This window comes from Pygocentrus nattereri, chromosome 10, assembly GCF_015220715.1.
Source record: "Pygocentrus nattereri isolate fPygNat1 chromosome 10, fPygNat1.pri, whole genome shotgun sequence".
NCBI classification, from domain to species: domain Eukaryota; kingdom Metazoa; phylum Chordata; class Actinopteri; order Characiformes; family Serrasalmidae; genus Pygocentrus; species Pygocentrus nattereri.
Window position 1 is genome coordinate 44269423 of NC_051220.1, and position 20796 is coordinate 44290218.

General features: G+C 46.8%; 1 protein-coding gene across 1 annotated transcript in view; it reads left to right on the plus strand.

Annotated features, from left to right (window-relative positions):
• Positions 1 to 20796, plus strand: part of smyd3 (SET and MYND domain containing 3) — a 254485-nt gene that overhangs the window by 231307 nt on the left and 2382 nt on the right. Inside the window, exon 11 of the mRNA XM_037541707.1 lies at positions 19837 to 19945. Within this exon, the coding sequence (XP_037397604.1) occupies positions 19837 to 19945 (109 nt within the window). The remainder of the gene's footprint in view (positions 1 to 19836; positions 19946 to 20796) is intronic.

Below are 20796 nucleotides of genomic sequence, written 5' to 3' on the forward strand. Positions count from 1 at the left end.
TCATCAAATCAAATCAAATCAAATTTATTTGTATAGCGCTTTTTACAACGGATGTTGTCACAAAGCAGCTTTACAGGATTTCAGGATGTCTGACCCCATGAGGCTGCACCTTATTTTGCAGTGCGATTGAGAGATGATCCACCAGGGCGGCGCCATTCCGTACCTCTGAGCCACTGCTTTCTCTCTCAGTTTATTCTGGGATTCAATTTGTGACTGTAGGAAAAAGCTCTTTTCCCATATAGTGCAGAGGATAGAACACACCTCCAGGCTGAACACAGGGAGATTATTGACTCCCAGCTCCTGCAGATGTCAATTTGTGGCGGCTGTGAAGCTCCAGTGATTCCTAATAAATTCCGGAGAGAAGGGATAGGGATGGCTGTGTCCTCAGAAATCACCCCACAGCTTTATTCTGCAAAATGTGGGAAATATAAATGTGCTTGCGGTGTGTTTTTCTTTTTTCCTTTTTCTCCAGACAGCAGCACGTCTGAAGCATGAATAGGGGTTTTTGCACGGCCTGCTGAGCTTCACCCCACGCGTTTATGCCTCGTATATGTGTGTCAGATTAGTGTTTGTTGTGGCAGCAGAGGCAGAATCAGAGGAACAGAGACGGAATAAAATTCTCACCGGCAGGATGGAGGTAGTGATGTTGTTGTGAGCTGAGCGTCTGCAGTTCCTCTGATTATATATTGATGCTACATTTACACAAACATTTACAACACTCGTCAAACGTTTGGGGACACCCAGTCTTCATTTGAAAGGGAAGTTATGTTTCACCTCTTAAATATTCTTCCAAAAATGTCTTCATTGTTTTCTTTTGCATTGTGTGAGATACCACCTTTTATTCTCGGGGAGGGGGGAGGGGGGCTCACCTTTTGACACAGACAAGATTTATTACACACTCTATAACCTAAGAATAGCACAGCCACTTTACACTTTTTCTGTAAAGCTGCTTTGTGACAAGGCCTGTTATAGAAGCGCTGTGTAAATAAACTTTGACTTGACTTTAATGTAAAAACCTTGGAGGCAGAGGAAGAAACCTTGAGAGGAACCAAGGCTCAGAAGGGGAGCCCATCCTCCTCTGGACCACAGCGGATGGCAAACAGTAACACACGAGCGTAATGACCAGAGGATAAGGATTAATGTTAGAACTGGGGAGAAACAGGTGGAGCAGTGGTTATAATTAAACAGACCAAGTCTGTGCAGCAGCATCATCATCAGAAGGGCCAGTTCATGAGGGTGAGGTTTGCTCAGCGTTGTACAGCGAGAAGCTCCATTGTGGCACCCGATCAAGGCAGAAGGAGAACGGCGTCAGGCGCCCAGGATGGGCAGCTGTCAAAGTTATTGTCGTTACCGAACAATAAGCCTTAGTATTTAATCTGGCTGAGATTTTAGGGGTTAAGACGTTTATAAAAAAAACACATTTAGGAAGATTCTGTGGTTTGTGATTTGACGGTGAAAACAGGATTATTTTTGTTTAAAAAGCTGGGCGTTCCCAAACTTTTGACTGCCAGGCAGGTCAGTGTTTGTTGTGACTTTAGAGGGAAAACATACAGAATAAAGCTCTCAGACTGAATTAGGGCGCTATTGTTGTTAGGATGACTATAATGTTTCCTCTGTTTATATAAGGACACACACACACACACACACACACACACACACACACACACACTGCACAGACGTCTGTCCGCTCAGTCTGATCCTCGGCGCTCATGCAGGTAATGACTGTTTTCCTGCAGGTCTCTCCTCAATCGCTCCACAGCTTTATGAACTGAATGCTCTTCTTTCAGCAGGAACGCTGTGAGTCTGACTGATGCTCCAGGTGTTCACCTCACAGCGTCGCCTCTACCTGTAAATGGACGTGACGTCCAGCAGCTCTTTGGTAACAGGCGGTGCTTTGGCTCTCACTGCGTTCACTAACACAGCAAGAACGTTACCATTAGAGCTGCTCTAGTCTAGTTCTCCTTCTTCATGGAGGTGAAAGTGGGGCAGAAGTTTGGTTTGTGTCTCCAGTTTTCAAAGCACTGAACGTCAGCAGGTCACTTCACTTGCTGTAAGCATTATTGCATTCTTGCTCTAATGGTAGAATATATCTTTTATCAGGACAGGGGGGCCTAAAACCAGTAAAAGTGGCTGTAACTAAAGTAACCTGATAAAATTCCTGCAATAAACTCACAGGTAGAAAAGTTTGGACACCTCCAGCCAAATGACCTCTAAAATGAAGAGCTAACATGTCCTCTGCAATCTTAAATATGACTTTTCAGAACATTTTACTGCACACATTTGATTTATGGGCCCATTTTAACATATTAGGGGGAAATGAAGCTTGCGGTTCAGAATGTGCCGTAACTTTAGCCCACTGTAATCAAAAGTCACCAAAACCCCAAAACGCCAGTAATATGCGTTCAGACTCTCCAGTCCGGTGCAAATGAACTGCGGGGTGGGTTTCAGTTTGTTTTAGTGGGGGGTCAAGGCCAGTTGGTGGGGCGTCGCCCCAATAAATGACCCTCTAACAACAGGCATGATCTTAATGCTACACTCTTAGAAAGGATGGTTCTTCAAGGGTTCTTTAGAAAAGGCAATGGCTCTATATCGAATAATGAGCGCTCAAAGGACCAGTTGCATGCCTCAGGGTTCTCTGCATGGTGAAATGGTTCTTGGGCATGAAGGAGAAGGTGCTGTAGATGATCTACACAGCACAAAAATGCTTTTTCCTTTGATATCATAACAATAACAAAACCCTTTTTTGCTAAAGAACCCTTGAAGAACAATCTTATTTAAATATGTACATTTCTGCACACAGTCTATCTTTTTCATTGCTGCTGCTTTGTTGTCGTTGTGTTGCTGGTCTAGAATGTGGCTGGGAGTATGCAAATTTGGGGGTGTGAATATTTATGAGTTCAGACTGTTATGTAGCAGTTTAGGATTCTGGAATCGGCCCGTTTTACTGCCTCTTTTACAGAAGCAGGGTTAGTATGTGATGGAGAGCAGAGTCTGAGGTTCTGAGTCAGTTCCAGATACTGAACTCTCCTCATTCAGCTTCACCAATGAAAACACAGCTTTATGTCCTGCAGCACCTTTAAACATATAGATAGATACTTTATTGATCCCGAAGGAAATTTAGCAAATAACACATATAACACAATATTTCCAAACGTTTTCACTCCCCCATCCAAATCACTGAATCCAGGTGTTCCAGTCACTTCCATGGCCACAGGTGTATAAAGCCGAGCCCCTCGGCCTGCAGACTGCTTCTACAGACATTAGTGAAAGAATGGGTCGCTCTCAGGAGCTCAGTGAATTCCAGCGTGGTACCGTGATCGGACGCCACCTGTGCAGCAAGTCCAGTCGTGAAATTTCCTCACTACTGAATATTCCACAGTCCACTGTCAGTGGGATTATAACAAAGGGGAAGCGATTGGGAACGACAGCAGCTCAGCCACGAAGTGGTCGGCCACGTAAAATGACAGAGCGGTCAGCGGATGCTGAGGGGCATAGTGCGCAGAGGTCACGACTTTCTGCAGAGTCAATCACTACAGACCTCCAAACTTCATGTGGCCTTCAGATCAGCTCAAGAACAGCGTAGAGAGCTTCATGGAATGGGTTTCCATGGCCGAGCAGCTGCATCCAAGCCTTACATCACTAAGCGCAGTGCAAAGCGTGGAATGCAGTGGTGTAAAGCGCCGCCACTGGACTCTAGAGCAGTGGAGACGTGTTCTCTGGAGTGACCAATCACGCTTCTCCGTCTGGAAATCCGATGGACGAGTCTGGGTTTGGTGGTTGCCAGGAGACGGTACTTGTCTGACTGCATTGTGCTGAGTGTAAAGTTTGGTGGAGGGGGGATCATGGTGTGGGGCTGTTTTTCAGGATTTGGGCTCGGCCCCTTAGTTCCAGTGAAAGGAACTCTTAAAGCTTCAGCTCCAAGAGATTCTGGACAATTTCACGCTCCCAACTTTGTGGGAACAGCTTGGGGACGGCCCCTTCCTGTTCCAACATGACTGAGCACCAGTGCTCAAAGCAGGTCCATAAAGACGTGGATGAGCCAGTTTGGTGTGGAAGAACTTGACTGGCCTGCACAGAGTCCTGACCTCAACTCCATAGAACACCTTTGGGATGAATTAGAGTGGAGACTGTGAGCCAGGCCTTCTCGTCCAACATCAGTGTCTGACCTCAGAAATGTGCTTCTGGAAGAACGGTCAGAAATTCCCATAAACACTCCTAACCCTTGTGGAAAGCCTTCCCAGAGGAGTTGTAGCTGTTATAGCTGTAAAGGGTGGGCCAACATCATATTAAACCCTATGGATTAAGAATGGGATGTCACTCAAGTTCATATGCGTGTGAAGCCAGACAACCAAATACTTTTGGAAATATAGTTTATGCACCGTGTAGGTCGTTGGCACTAGAACCTGCAGATCCACGTTTCCTGATAGATCAGAAGGAGATTTCAGTGTTTCAGTAGATCATTAAAGTCCTCTGGGTTAAAAAACAGCTCAAAGTCAAATGCAAAACACTTTTCTCATAAATGAATAATGGGGAGCTGCAATACTGATTTAATAATCAAATGAATTGTTGTGAGTGGAGCCGTAAATAACACTGCACACTAATGAATCTCTGCATAACCTGATTATTGAGAGCAATTAAAGCAATTCTGCTGCTCCCACTCAGACGCCCGGCCGATCCAGCAGCGGGAGCTCGCCGAGCTGGCTGGAGGCAAACGAACGCAGATAAAAAAGCAACAAATGTGTAATTGGTTCTGAGAATCATATTCGCCCCAAAATAAGCAGCGGAATGAAAAAAGACGCCCAAAATAATGAAATTTCCTCTTCCTCTCCTGATTGTGCCCCCATCTCCGCCTGAGTGAAGGATCTATTATGGCTGTGTCAGGTGGTCTCTCGGAGCGTCACTTTCCGAAGCCCTTGAAGCCTGGCAGACGAGTCGTGGAGGACGTTAAGGTGGGATCGCTCGGAATAATTGCCTGGGAGACGGCGGCTGCGCAGCAACGGCTGGAAAACCAATTCCAGGAATAATTGGGGAATCAGGACAAGGTCCCTATTAACCTCGGCCACGCGGGGACTCGGATTAAGGAACCCGTGAGGAACGGAGAATAGAGCTGTAATGGAATACCATCACACTCAGAATGATCTACACACAAACACAAAGGCCTCTTCACTCCGGCGTCAGCACTGAGTCGCTCCTCTGACATGCAGACCTCACTCCGCTGATGGATGGAGATCCAGGCTAATGTTCAGCTCAGCTGATGTTGGAGGCTCCACCTCCCTGCAGGAGGAGAATATCGCAGTTACTCTGCTGATCTTTGAACCTCAACACAGAAACAATGATATCTAAGTGAGTTTATCTGAGGTTTGACATTTCTGAGCTTTCTCATGTTGAGAGCTGTGAGATCGTTCTAAGGTTATTTTACTGATTTCTCGATGTTTTTACTTGTTTCAGGTCATTTTATTGAGTCAAATGTCTCACTGTGCTTGAAACCAGCAAATTATTTGCTAATATAGTGAGATCGTCTGACTGACGGGGCAGTCGTGGGCTGGAGGTCAGGGAACTGGCCCTGTGACTGGAAGGTTGCAGGTTCGATCCCCAGCACCGACAGTCCATGACTGAGGTGTCCTTGAGCAAGAAACCTAACTCCCAACTGCCTGGATTGGGCTGCCCACTGCTCTGGGCAAGTGTGCTCACTGCCCCCTAGTGTGTTAAGTGATAATTTTTAGATCCCACAACAGGGAAATTCCACCTCTGCATTTAACCCATCTGTGAAGTGAAACACCACATACACACCAGTGAACACACACACTAGGGGGCAGTGAGCACACTTGCCCGGAGCGGTGGGCAGCCCTATCCACGGCGCCCGGGGAGCAGTTGGGGGTTAGGTGTCTTGCTCAAGGACACGTCAGTCACGTACTGTCGGCCCTGGGGATCGGACCGGCGACCTTCCGGTCACAGGGCCAGATCCATAACCTCCAGCCCACGACTGCCCCCTAGTGTGTATTCACTAGTGTGTATGTGGTGTTTCACTTCACGGATGGGTTAAATGCGGAGGTGGAATTTCCCGGTTGTGGGATTTAAAAAGTATCACTTAATTTAAAATCACTCAAAACAAGTGAAACGTCTTGGTATATGTTAATAAATCTTATTATAAGCTTACTGAGATCTCAAAATCAGAAATACCAACTGGATCTGAGAAACATTTATTTACCCACATCGTTTTTTAGACATTCCAGTCAAAACAGCCTTGAGCATGAATTATTCATTTCTCAGCATCAGGAAAAATCAGAAAACATGCATAATGTAGCTTTCCAGGAGAAGCAGGAACGATCTTTAGCTGTAGTTGTTCATCATAAGCAGAAGATAATGGATGGATGGATGGATGGATGGAATGGATGGAATGGATGGATGGATGGATGGATGGAATGGATGGATGGATGGATGGATGGAATGGATGGAATGGATGGATGGATGGATGGATGGATGGATGGATGGATGGATGGATAGTTGTTCATCATGAAATATTAACACTATGCAAACGATAATTGGAGTTTATGAATTATGTAAACACAGCGAGGAGAGTTTTTTGCGCTGCAGTGATTCATATTTAACAGAAACACTATAACACAAATCAGTCGGTTTAATTTGCCCACGCTTCTTTTCTTCACTTGTGACCTTAAACTCTTCCATCCTTCCATCTCAAACCCAGCAAATCAAACCGTCTCCTCCCAATAAACTCTGCTCCCAGAGGAGTCGCGGGCGGACATGTTTATGCATATTTTGACATATCAAATAAAAATGACTTGATTGAAACAGAAGAAGTCAAATAAAATCTCCGTAATTTGCATTGATGTTTCCTTGTTCACTTCAACTGGATGCATTTCTGACAGTGAAATAAAAAACTGCCAATAAAACAAAAGTTCAGTAACTCACGAAACACAAAGCACAACAAACAGAATAAACGTCAAAACATAAAGTCGAGCGACGAATCTGGTGATTCTGTTTGTGATCACCTAGAAACCAGCATAAGGCAGCCAGTACAGCCACGCCCCAATTTATACAGAGGACTGTGATTGGACAGGGATTACATCCACGCCCCAAGTTAGGCAGAGGCCTGTGATTGGACAGGGGTTACAGCCACGCCCCAAGTTAGGCAGAGGCCTGTGATTGGACAGGGATTATAGCCACGCCCCAAGTTAGGCAGAGGCCTGTGATTGGACAGGGATTACAGCCACGCCCCAAGTTAGGCAGAGGCCTGTGATTGGACAGGGATTACAGCCACGCCCCAAGTTAGGCAGAGGCCTGTGATTGGACAGGGATTACAGCCACGCCCCAAGTTAGGCAGAGGCCTGTGATTGGACATGCTGAAATCATTGCTCAGTGAAATTGAGAAGATCTAATAAACATTTAGCTCTTTATTTCGCCGTGTTTAACGGTACGTGACTTTTGCCTTCTGTAGGCCTTTGTTTGTTGTCCTGACACTGTGCAAAAAACCATTAGCATTGTCTCAGGGTGGTGGTCACTGCAGCTGCTGTGATGGATCACTGGATGGTTTACTGGCTTTATTATCTGTGAAGTGTGGATGTGTTTATCAGGTTAATGAGATAATCTGCTGTGACGTTCTGAGTTGATCTCTGCAGCGTTCGGCAGCAGCAGCTCTGTTTAGAGGTGTGGAGGGTTTTTCTGCTGCTGTGTGTTGAGGCTGATGCGCTGGCTGTGCTGTTGTTGGTATACGGCCTCTGTGCTTTGTTCTGAAGGTCAGTGTTTATGAGCTCTGCTGCTCCAATAGCAGCTCGGTCCAAGCGCTCCATTAAAGCAAAACAAGCCGCCCTGTAATTAGCATGTAAATGGAGGCCATTACACGGCTAATCCGATGAAGTGGAGTACGGTCAGGCCTCGCTGTGGGCAGAGCTGGATAATTAAAGAAGTCTGCGTGGGTTAAGTGAGTCTTAAATGAAATCTAATGAAATCTAGAGTATGTGCACGTCAGGCGAGTTTGGAAGCGTCTATGGTGCTGTGAGATGCTTTATTCCGTCTCTTTAGAAGTGAAAGTGATTTTATTAGACGTTTGTGTTTCACTCATTTTCCGTCTACCTGTTAAGCACCTGTTATGTCTAGAACAATGTGGAGCAGTGGTTCCCAAACTGGGGAACATGTTCCCCTGGGGGTACACCCAGTGATGTTGGGATGCATCAAATAAAAAAGTGCATCATTTCATCTTAATTTCTGGTGATACCACAGACATCTTAGGATAAAAAGTCACAGTTAACCTGCAAAACTAAGTTTAGTTAAAGTAAAATTATGTAACAGCTTTACCGTAAAATATCAGCTCCAAAATCTGTTGATGCTGCACTTATAGCAGTGAGAACGGTGACGCTGTCGTTGCCACTCTGGGCCGGAACGCCTGCTGTAGCGCTATGGAACTTTGGAGGAGCTGCAGGAGAACCTCTCACCAGAACTGCGTAATGTTTTTTTCCCCCAATTTAGTTGTATCCAGATCCACCCACTAGTTATGGCTCCCCCAATCACACAGTACCACCAACACTAGCAGGGCAAAGGCTAGCACTGACTTTCTTCAATGTCATTGAACATCTGAATATTCTGAATATAAAATCATTTGGGGCAGTCGTGGGCTTTAGGTTAGGGAACTGACCCTGTGACCGGAAGGTCTCCGGTTTGATCCCCAGGGCCGACAGTCTATGACTGAGGTGTTGTTGAGCAAGACACCTAACCCCCAACTGCTCCCCGGGCGCCGTGGATAGGGCTGCCCACCGCTCCAGGCAAGTGTGCTCACTGCCCCCTAGTGTGTGTGTTCACTAGTGTGTGTGTGTGGTATTTCACAGATGCGTTAAATGTGGAGGTGGAATTTCCCTGTTTGTGGGATTAAAACGTGTCACTTATGATGCGTTTTAATCCTGGCTGACCGCCAGTTCTGTTACATCAGCTAACAGACGTCTGCAGTGGTTAGCAACATGCTGGGTGATGCAGGGAGATGTGGGGGGGCATCCTGCCCACCCAGAGAGCGAGGCCAGTTGGACTCTGAGGCCACGGACAGCTGTAGAATCACTGGGGAACAAACTCGTGATCTCCTGATGACGGAGCCAGTGCTTAGATGGTTGCGCTGCTCAGGAGCCCCAAGACTGAATAACACTTTACAGCACCACGTCGCACCAACGACTCAGCAGCTCAGTACTCCCAGCATGGACAACACGACAGAGGCTGCAAAGAGACCGAAGATGCTGTTGGAGGAAGAGAAAGAGAGAGAGACCAGACAGTAAATCTCAGACTGGCTTTTACGCGCTGGCGAGAGCTGAAAGAGATGAAAGGATGCAGGACAGACTCACGGCTGACGGAACAACAGCAAAACGCCGACAGCCGAGCGTCCATCCCTGCCAGGGTTCTTCATGTAAGACTGCTGTAGCCTGGAACCTTCTCTGTGTCGTCCCTTCTGTGGTTTTGTAGTTTTACCAGATGCCAAAAGCTGTCCAACCCCGGTCCGTTTCAGGCAGCAAAGAAATAAATTCATCTCCTGCCAAAATGTTTGGTCTTTCAATCTGACGCCAAATAAGCCTTGGAAGTTTGCAACCTTGCACACATTCTCCACCTTCAAACGCCTGGCAACCAGCGTGCCTGTAAGGGTGAAAACACAAGCAGTATTTCAGCAAACTCGGATCTGGTTTGTTGGAGCTGCTCTTTGGACAGGATAAGTATGAACGTTTGGTTTTGAAAGGAGAGCGCTTTGGAGTTTCTCTGTTTTTTGATGTTTTAGAGCCTCTGGTTTAACATGAATGCTGATTCATTCGATTGCGTGGTGGACGCAGTGCGTCAGGGCTGCCTGCCAGACGTATTTTATTCCTGATGTCTCCGTGAGATTCGTTCTTTCACTCTGTCTGATGTTGGATCAGAGAGATGAAGGGGGACACATGCAGTCTTTCTCTGGTTCGGCCGGAGGAGTGAGAGCCGTACGTGATGTGTACAGTAATAAAGCGTGTATGGCCTGTAGTGTGTGCTGTATGGATGCGGGGAAGATTGCAGGATTATTACAGCCATACGTCATGTTTATGGTCCGACTCGCGCAGCGCTGACAGTTTCCTCCGGGCGAGCAGTGAGAGTGAGGAAGGAGCCATTACTGCGTCCTCGACTTCCTGTTAAAGATTCATGAAAAGGAACGTGGGCTGAATTCTGGACGCAGCTTCGGCTGAACCGCCAGCTGATGTTAGGAGTGTGTGTCTGCGTTATTGAGCTGATTGTACACAGCTCACCTTCACGGCTCCACGGCACAAGATCTTACACACTCATCACATTCACGCAAAAAGGGGTTTGGGCAGATGTTGAATCTGGGAGAGGTCAGTGAAGTAAGAGCGGAAATCGAGGGTGAATACATGAAAAACAATCACGTTTTCAGTCAAACCAAACCTCGGCCTGGTGGGAGTTGAAATGTCTTGTATTTCATTTCACACCAGCAGCACACGGAGCACAGAAGCGGCGCTGAACTGAGAGAAAAGACCAGCGACAGTCAAATATGCTGAAATAAGCCATGAGAATAAATAGAAATTCAACCTAAAATTGAACAAAACTGTCGCCCAGTCGTAAGTCTGAATGCAGTCGAGGGTAAACAGACCGGGCTCAAGCCTGTTGCCCTTCACATGTTGAAATTTCATGATGAATGGAACAAAAGAAACGGCCCAAAACTGCTTGGGAAGACGTCTGGTTCCATTGACTTACATTAAAAGTAAAGCAGGGTTTTTTCTTCTCCTGTGAGGTGACAGCAGCGATGGATGTTGTTTCAAGAGATTCAGGAGATTTGTATTTATAGGACTAAAACGGGTGGCGTACTGCATCCATGTAAACGATCCCTACGTCTAGGTCAGGTTCTGCAGGTTCCGTAGATGTGCAGCACTTACATGCTGCAGTCAGAAGTGGGTTTACTTTGAGCTTAAATATTCTATATTAAATACTCCCCATACGTCCCAGAACAGCCTGGGTCATGCAGAAGTGTGTAATAACAGAAACAATATAAATGAATAATTGATTGGCTGCTGTATGAATCTGCTGAAGGTTGGAATGTGTGTTAGTCAAGAGCTGAAAGGATGAATAAGACTTCTGTTTTTTTGAGCAACAGTGTAATTTCCAGTTTCACAGATGTCTGAGTCCGGGGGTGGGGGTGGGAGCGGGGGGTAAAAGACTGAGGGGGGCTGTGCTGGCTCATTCACTCATGTTGAGTTGAGGAGAATCAGTAAAGTATCAGTCACATTAACATGCAGCCTGTTAATAATAGAATACGCCCATGTAAACATGTCAGTCCGAATACAGTTCCTGTCTGATTGATCGAGGTGGGTAATCCTGTAAATAATCCGTTAAATAGAAGAATAATATCCGTGTAAACGCCTGCATCTGATTACATTTCCTATCGGAAAGTTTCAGTCCGTTCTGCTTGTGCGTCGCGTCACAGTGAGAGTTTATCCCGTTCAACACGGCGGAGCAGAAACTGGTCTGCAGAGGAGACGAAGTTCATGCTCTGATCTTTAAAAGACCTCCAGACAGTCAGCAGGATGGATCGTAAAGTTCTGAATAACGAGGCGCTCAGACGAGAATATGAGCAAATGAACAACAGATACTACAGAGCAGATTAACCCCTTAAAGTCCCAGGCTTGTTACACACTGAGGCTGATTATGCAGTAACTACAAAGACTTCAGTGCGAACTGGCTGAGCTGTTCTCAGATTATAGAGGTGTGTAATACACCTGGAGCCCACTGCTGCTCGTCTCACTCGGACTGGACTCACATGATGCCGTTGTCATGGTAACTTTTACACTAAGCAGGCGCATAATTTTGGACCTGCTTTCTTGTAGTGAGAATAAACATCTCAGTCTAAACCCTCGCTGGTGTCATATGTGACATCAAAGGACGTCATACATTAAAGAATAAATATCTCAGGAATGTTGTGGACTGCAGACTTTGATTTGGCCCAGAAGGCATTGTTCCGTCGACAAGTCAGGAAGACGGGCTCTGATTGGTCAAAAATGCAGCTTCTGATTGGTTTGCAAGCCTGAAATACAGTGTCTGATTGGTCTAAAAGTCAGGAAGACAGCCTCTGATTGGTCTAAAAGTCAGGAACACGGCCTCTGATTGGTCTAAAAGTCAGGAACACTGCCTCTGATTGGTCTAAAAGTCAGGAACATGGCCTCTGATTGGTCTAACAGTCAGGAACACGGCCTCTGATTGGTCTAAAAGTCAGGAACATGGCCTCTGATTGGTCTAACAGTCAGGAACACGGCCTCTGATTGGTCTAAAAGTCAGGAACACGGCCTCTGATTGGTCTAACAGTCAGGAACACGGCCTCTGATTGGTCTAAAAGTCAGAAACACGGCCTCTGATTGGTCTAAAAGTCAGGAACACGGCCTCTGATTGGTCTAAAAGTCAGGAACACGGCCTCTGATTGGTCTAAAAGTCAGGAACACGGCCTCTGATTGGTCTAAAAGTCAGGAACACTGCCTCTGATTGGTCTAAAAGTCAGGAACACGGCCTCTGATTGGTCTAAAAGTCAGGAACACGGCCTCTGATTGGTATAAAAGTCAGAAACACGGCCTCTGATTGGTCTAAAAGTCAGGAACACGGCCTCTGATTGGTCTAAAAGTCAGGAACACGGCCTCTGATTGGTCTAAAAGTCAGGAACACGGCCTCTGATTGGTCTAACAGTCAGGAACACGGCCTCTGATTGGTCTAAAAGTCAGGAACACTGCCTCTGATTGGTCTAAAAGTCAGGAACACTGCCTCTGATTGGTCTAAAAGTCAGGAACACGGCCTCTGATTGGTCTAAAAGTCAGGAACACGGCCTCTGATTGGTCTAAAAGTCAGGAACACTGCCTCTGATTGGTCTAAAAGTCAGGAACACGGCCTCTGATTGGTCTAACAGTCAGGAACACGGCCTCTGATTGGTCTAAAAGTCAGGAACACGGCCTCTGATTGGTCTAACAGTCAGGAACACGGCCTCTGATTGGTCTAAAAGTCAGGAACACGGCCTCTGATTGGTCTAAAAGTCAGGAACACGGCCTCTGATTGGTCTAAAAGTCAGGAACATGGCCTCTGATTGGTCTAACAGTCAGGAACACGGCCTCTGATTGGTCTAAAAGTCAGGAACATGGCATCTGATTGGCTGTCTGGTCTCCATACTCAACCCAAGGCGTCAGTGGACACCTATCAGTCAGGCTAACGACAGTAAGTCTCTTTGACACAGGGAAGTGAATAAAGGCACAGAAGACGTTCAGTGTTGGTTTGTCATTGTAGATTTACTTTACAAAGACCCCAAAAACACAATGCAGTTCAAGGCTGGATTACAAAGCTGCTGACAGGGGTGTGATTGCACCACAGCCCTCAGTGGAACAGCACAACGTCAGCCTTCCAAGAGAAAATGAAAGTAAGTCTCCAGCCTGCAGCATTCCTGAGATTTATTCTTTTATGTACGATGTCCTTTGATGTCATACACAACATTGGCGACTTGAGAAGGTTGATCTATAATTGGAATGAATTCAATTGGATTGGCAAAAATCTCTGCATGCAGACTCAGCCAGTGAGGCGAGGCAGGGCAGTGTGTGTGGGAGAGTCAGACAGCTCCATCCCTGCTCTGAGAGAGGAAGAGGAGGAGGAGGTCAGGCAGGGTCAGTGCTCAGTGCAGCGCTCTGTTGTTGAGCTCTGTTTATGGGGTGATCTAGAGTTTCAGAATGGATCAAAGCTGGAGTTAATGGTGGAGGGTTGCTGGGGGGGTCAGATGGAGAGGTGAGTGGACGGTCAGAATGGCAGAGTGGTGACTCACAGGAACAGTGTGTCTACTGATCTGAGGAACCCAGCATGTTCTCATGATCTTCTAGACTAGTCAGAGACTTTTCTCCACTGGCACTCAAACGAAGGTGTGTAGCAACTGGTTACGTTTACTGTTTACCTGCTCTTTATATACTATTCTCTGCATTATTACATAGATAAGAGCGGTTCTGAGCGGTTCGGTGTGAAACGCTCTGTTCTAGATAATCTTACCGAGTCAGAGCTGCTCACAGTGGTGGTGATGGGAACCAGACGTCCCTCTAAAAGCTCCTCACAGAAAGTTCTTACATGAACTGGTTCTGAATTCACTGCCTGATGACTTTTGGTGCTATGTAGAACCCAATACAGCGCATTCTCCATCGTTCTAAAGAACCATTTCATCATGTAAACAACAAGTTAAGCATGAAAATGGTTCTTTTAGTGTTCATGGTTCTATATAGACCCAGTGTCTTTACTAAAGAACGCTTGACAAACCGTCTTTTTAAGACTGCAGATATGAAGGTAATAAACCAAGTTTGGATTAATTAATTCATTAAAATCTAACAGTGAATCAGCCAGTTTGTTGTCAGCAGCAGGTTTTCTGTCCACTGACTTTTTGCAAATTTTGAAAATGAACAATAAAAAAGTGAAAAAGCCTAAAAAAAAAATTTCTATATAAAATTTCTCTGCAGAAATTTTATAACTGTGCATAAAATGTTTGAACTATAAAGACCTCAGTGGTGGAAAATCGACCCACCGTTAGTAACAGACCTTCCAGCTCCAAGATAAACAGTGTGTAAGGTGTGTGAGCAGCGGGTAAGGCGTGTGAGCGGCATGTGAGCGACGTGTAAGGCGTGTGAGCGGCGTGTGAGTGATGTGTAAGGCGTGTGAGCGGCGTGTGAGTGATGTGTAAGGCGTGTGAGCGGCGTGTGAGCAGTGTGAACGGCGTGTAAGGCGTGTGAGCGGCGTGTGAGTGATGTGTAAGGCGTGTGAGCGGCGTGTGAACGGCGTGTAAGGCGTGTGAGCGGCGTGTGTGCGGCGTGTAAGGCGTGTGAGTGGCGTGTAAGGCGTGTTAGCATCGTATAAGGCGTGTGTGCGCTGTGTGAACAGCGTGTAAGGCGTGTGAGCGGCGTGTGAGTGACGTGAGCGGCATGTGAGCAGTGTGAATGGCGTGTAAGGCGTGTGAGCGGCGTGTAAGGCGTGTGAGTGGTGTATGAGTGGCATGTAAGGCGTGTGAGTGACGTGCAAGGCATGCGAGCGGCATGTAAGACGTGTGTGCGGTGTGTGAGTGGTGTGTAAGGCATGTGAATGGCGTGTGAGCGGCGTGTAAGGCGTGTGTGCGGTGTGTGAGTGGCGTGTAAGGCATGTGAATGGCGTGTGAGCGGCGTGTAAGGCGTGTGTAAGGTGTGTGAGTGGCATGTAAGGCATGTGAATGGCGTGTAAGGTGTGCGAGTGGCGTGTAAGGCGTGTGAATGGTGTGTAAGGTGTGTGAGCGGTGTGTAAGGCGTGTGTAAGGCATGTGAGTGGTGTGTAAGGCGTGTGAATGGCGTGTAAGGCGTGTGAATGGCGTGTAAGGTGTGTGAATGGCGTGTAAGGCGTGTGAATGGTGTGTAAGGCATGTGTAAGGCGTGTGAATGGTGTGTAAGGCATGTGTAAGGCGTGTGAATGGTGTGTAAGGCGTGTGTAAGGCGTGTGAGCATCATGTAAGGCGTGTGAATGGCATGTAAGGCGTGTGAATGGTGTGTAAGGCGTGTGAATGGTGTGTAAGGCGTGTGTAAGGCGTGTGAGCATCGTGTAAGGCGTGTGAGCATCGTGTAAGGCGTGTGAATGGCGTGTAAGGCGTGTGAATGGTGTGTAAGGCGTGTGAATGGCGTGTAAGGCGTGTGAATGGTGTGTAAGGCATGTGTAAGGCGTGTGAATGGTGTGTAAGGCATGTGTAAGGCGTATGAGCATCGTGTAAGGCATGTGAATGGTGTGTAAGGCGTGTGAATTGTGTGTAAGGCATGTGTAAGGCGTGTGAATGGTGTGTAAGGCGTGTGTAAGGCGTGTGAGCATCGTGTAAGGCGTGTGAATGGCGTGTAAGGCGTGTGAATGGTGTGTAAGGCGTGTGTAAGGCGTGTGAATGGCGTGTAAGGCGTGTGAGTGGCGTGTAAGGCATGCGAGTATTAACGATACTTCCCTCAGTCGCTGGTAGGAGTATCAGAAGCTTCTCTGCTGTCTGTGTGGCAGGTGTTTGATCATTGTTCAGTGACCGATCGATCGGACCTTCGTTCGGGAGTTACGGTAACAGTTGAGCAGTTAACCCGGCCTGGCCGCCTCTCGGAGAGTGATTTGTGATTAACGTCCTGAAGGTGGGTTACAGTGCGGGAGTGCCGGGGCTGATGGGAGATAAAGGGCTTTTCTCTCCTGAAGCGCCGCTGTTTGCCGAGGAGACGTGGCTGTGATTTAATATTCCTCTAAAGTGGTCCCATCACAGCACACAGCGCTTTGTTCTTGGTAATGATCCAGTAAGGAGATGAATAAAGAGGCAGTGCTAACGCTAATGAAAGCGCTAACAGGCCTCTCACGCCCCCCGCCCACCACCCCCCACCCTCTTCAGGCTGTTGCCATGGCAACAGAGACGGCGGATGCTGCTGTGTGTCCTTATTGGCCTGGACGGCCACGTTGGCACAGGAGGAGGCGAGGGGGGAGATCAGATGGAGCTCACACTCGTGTTCAGAAGCACTCGGCCGGATTTGCAGAGAGCAGGAACAAGAAGCACTTCACTGAACAGCTACACGTGCAGGGGTCCTCAAATGGAGAACGGAGAACCCAGCCAGTCAATTAGTCCATCACAGAGCGTCTGCAGAACCTCCAGTTTGAGAACTAAACATGCAGCGTATTTACAGCAGTACAGGTAATACGGAATATGACTGTACGAGGATTTTATTGTGGACTATAATGCTGAACACATTGATCTGATTATTTATTTATTTATTTATTTAGAACCACTGAGACCTTCAGGCCTCATTTACAGAACCATACTCCAAAGTTAAACCGCTGAAAAAGAGGATGACAACATGAAACTATAACGACAGATTCATGCACAGATCCATAAGGCAAACCAGCAAAGGGGTGTATTTGTTCCCCTTTTCACTGGTAACATGTAACAGGAAGGTGCTTTAAGTCGTGGTGGAAATGTTACCGGACATGATGATGACATCACGCAGCATGATTTGCCTTTCTTCTTTGGGTTTATTTGTTGCTAATTTAAATCAAATTATTTTAATGTTATTAACAACAGGTCGCGCCGCAGGAACGATATGAGAATGTGTGGAAAGTCAGATGTTAAACAGGAAGATTAAGCGGTCAGTTCAGCTCTGACAGGTTCTCCTGAAGCCCATGTGTCAAACACAAGGCCCGCGGGTCAGACCAGGCCCAGGACGGGGTCCAGCCTGAAAAAGTATTTTCATTTGAAATTTAGGGGTTGCACTGCACTACAGTCCCCAGCATGCACTGCAACGTAACGTGTGCTCTGACTCTCCCACCCCAACACAGTCTATGGGACAGCAGTTAGTCCTCAGTTCTACACAATTCCATACAATTCCACACAATTCCACACCAGGCATAACACCAAACACACTGACTGCGCTTCAGCTGCAGGTCAACCAGCATAAACGCTCGGCGTCGCTCAGCAGCTCAGACCCTGAGCCCAAGGTTTCATGAACTTGCAGTGAAGAAAAGACGCCGGGGGTCCGGTCCAAGCAGATGGGTGGGTTTAAATGAGCGAACTCCTGGGCGCATTTCCATTTGGAATATTTCAAGTATTCCTGTAATATTTTAACGTCTACTACAAATGCCTGTTTATTTCACTGTTGACGGCGCATTCTGAATAAACGGTGGCAGTTCAGGTCACAACAGAACATTAGTTAATGAGTAAAAGCAGAAGCGTCCTCTTTAACATGGCCCTTCAGTGGCTGTGGTGCCACCCCTGACTTTCAGCAGACTGAGGTTTAAGGCGGACCGGTTTCAGTTGCTTGGTGCAGAGCTGAGTGGAGACTGAAGATAAAGTCTGACGGGTGTAGCAGGCGTGGAGGAGTCCTCAGTTTAGTGCAGCAACGTGAACGCGACCCAGTGCATCGTACTGTGCATTGCAGTAAAACAGTTCAACTGGATTAGAGACCTGCAGCTCCTCTCACTGAACACCAACTCACACAGGACTTACTGTCTGAGGAATGCCCCGCCCCCAGCTGAAAAGGAGATGTCTGATTGGTTCGGCAGTTTGTTTTAGTGCCTGTATGTCAGCGCTCTGTTCAGTTTAGTTTGAGCTGAGAGTTTCTTGTTGATATAAACGTCTTGAACTCTCCATGAAAAGTGGTGGGTCAAATGCCCGCTTGCCCCCTGTGGTACCTGCTGTCCTGCTCAGGACACTTCCAGAGTAAATCAATGGAACATTGGGGAGTAGATCTGAGTATCATCTGCATATCTGTGGTAAGATTTCCCATAATCTTGTAGTATTTGGCCAAGAGGCAGCATGTATAAATTAAATATAAGTGGCCCAAGAATTGAACCCTGGGGGACACCGCCGGTCACTGGCACTCTCTCAGAAATATTATTTCTCTTTCCACAAAGTAGCTTCTTCCTAGCAGGTATGAGCTGAAGCATTTTAGGACAGTCCCTGAGAGACCAACCCAGTTCTCAAGCTTGTCTGTGAGAATTGTGGGTCAAATGCCTGCTCGCCCCTGTGGTTCCGATGGCCCTGACTGATTATTCTGAAGTAAAGTTACAGTATTATTGAAGATGAAGAACATGTTAAGGTTTTTCTCTGTTTCCTTTCTTTATCGTGTTGCTGTAGTTAATTTATGATGGTTTGTGTGCAAAACACAGTACAGATTAGAGCAAAAACACGTGAATGATCTGAAAGCTGAAGCTGTGACGTCCCGGAGCGGACGAGCTCCTGCTTCGGACTGCTGGAGTTACGAAGCTCCTGAGCCTGTTTGCTTTTTCCACTGTGCTCAGTTCCGGATCATTCCAGCTCGTTTCCCTCTCGCTCGTCAGCGAACACTCGCGTCTCTGTGTTTGTTTTTCTGTGGTGGTCCAGTGATGCTCAGGCACGCGTCTCCACAGGCTGGAAACAAAAAAAAGGAAATTGAAATTTAATTAAAATCGTCTCGTTCTATTTTGAAAGCAGCGTGTGCAGCAGGAGGAGTCCACCCCGTCTGATTCGCTCAGCATTATTCACCTCACTGCCTAATACAGCGAAGGGAAAAGGGGAAAACGCATTGTGAAGGGAACGCCAGGAAAATGAAGAATAGCACAAACTGAAACTGCACATTTCAGATGTAATGGATGACAGTAGAGAAGCATCAACAGATCTGATCTTTTTTCATCTTTCCGTATTAAAAAGAGCCTCTGGTAAACAGGCAGCGTCAGAAGCGACAGCTCAACATTTAAAACAAATCTCTGCAAGTCTCGATTAATTATTGATTACTGAGATTACTGATTTGGAAGCTTTGCAAATTTGACTGAATTACAGTTAAATATGCAAATAAGTCAACAACTTAAATATGCTTGTATTTGCTAGATTTTATTAGCCCCACCCATTCAGCCTACAGCAGTTTAGCCCCACCCATTCAGCCTACAGCAGTTTAGCTCCACCCATTCAGCCTACAGCAGTTTAGCTCCACCCATTCAGCCTACAGCAGTTTTGCTTACATGGCCGTATAAAAATGAATTACGACGGTTTCAGCTCAGATGCTCTTCTCTGTGATCTCTCAATAGAAAATGTAATGGCATAAAATGCAGAGGATTAAAGTGCTGATGAGGGAATATTATTCTGAATATTAGTTTGTGGAGTGAATGTGCACACAGCACATACAGGAAGCCTGGCTGAGCGTGTAGATCACATTACTCATCTGTCCTGATCCCTGTGCGTAGGTGTTTAGTTATTATTATTAGAATTGTTATGAGCAGCAGGTAAACACAGGTGTTCGGAGCAGAACTCATTAAAATGTATAAATTTCTACTGTAAAATAACAAAATCAATGTGTTTTTCCTCCCAAGGCTGCACTATCCTGATCCCCATCCGTCCAGAGCCGTGGAGCTGCTGAGGGTCGGGAAGCTGCAGCATTACCTGGGAAAACTGGAAGACGCTCAGACCAACTTCAGACAGGTCAGCTTTATTTACTCCGATACCCCCCAACCACCACCACCAGCTCAGATATAAACGTTTAGCTTCAATTTACATCTGTGTGCGTTTATCATACAGAACTACCCTTTGCCTGCAATCACCAAAGGTCAATTATATGGCCAAAAATATGTGGACACTTAACCATGACACCTATATGAGCTTGTTGGACGTCCCATTCCAAAACCATGGGCATTAATATGGAGTTAGTCCCCCTATAACAGCTTCCACTCTTCTGGGAAGCTTCCTTCAGATGTTGGAGAGAGTCTGTGGGAATCTGTGTCCCTTCAGTCTAAAGAGCACCCGTGAGGTCAGACACTGATGTTGGACGAGAGGGTCAGGCTCACAATGTCCATCCAGTTCATCCTGAAGGTGGTCAGTAGGGTTGAGGTCAGGGCTCTGTGCAGGCCACTGGAGTTCCTCCACGCCAAACTGGTCACTCCATGTCTTTATGGAGCTGCTTTGTGCTCAGGATCTCAGTCCTGCTGGAACAGGAAAGGCTCCTCCCCAAACTGCTGACCCAAAGCTGGAAGCTTAACTGTGTACAATGTCTTTGTGCTGCAGCATCAACATCACCCTTCACCGGAACTGAGAGCCCAAACCCTGAAACACAGCCCAGCTCATCATCCCTCCTCCACCAAACTTTACTGGTGGCTCTGCGTTCCAGTAGGTAACGTTCTCCTGACATCCACCAAACCCAGATTCATCATCAGACTGACAGATAGAGAAGCTGATTCATCTCTCCAGAGAACACAGTTCCACTGCTCCAGAGTCCAGTGGCGGCACTTTATACCCCTCCAGCCGACACTTGGCACTGCACATAGTGATCTATGCCC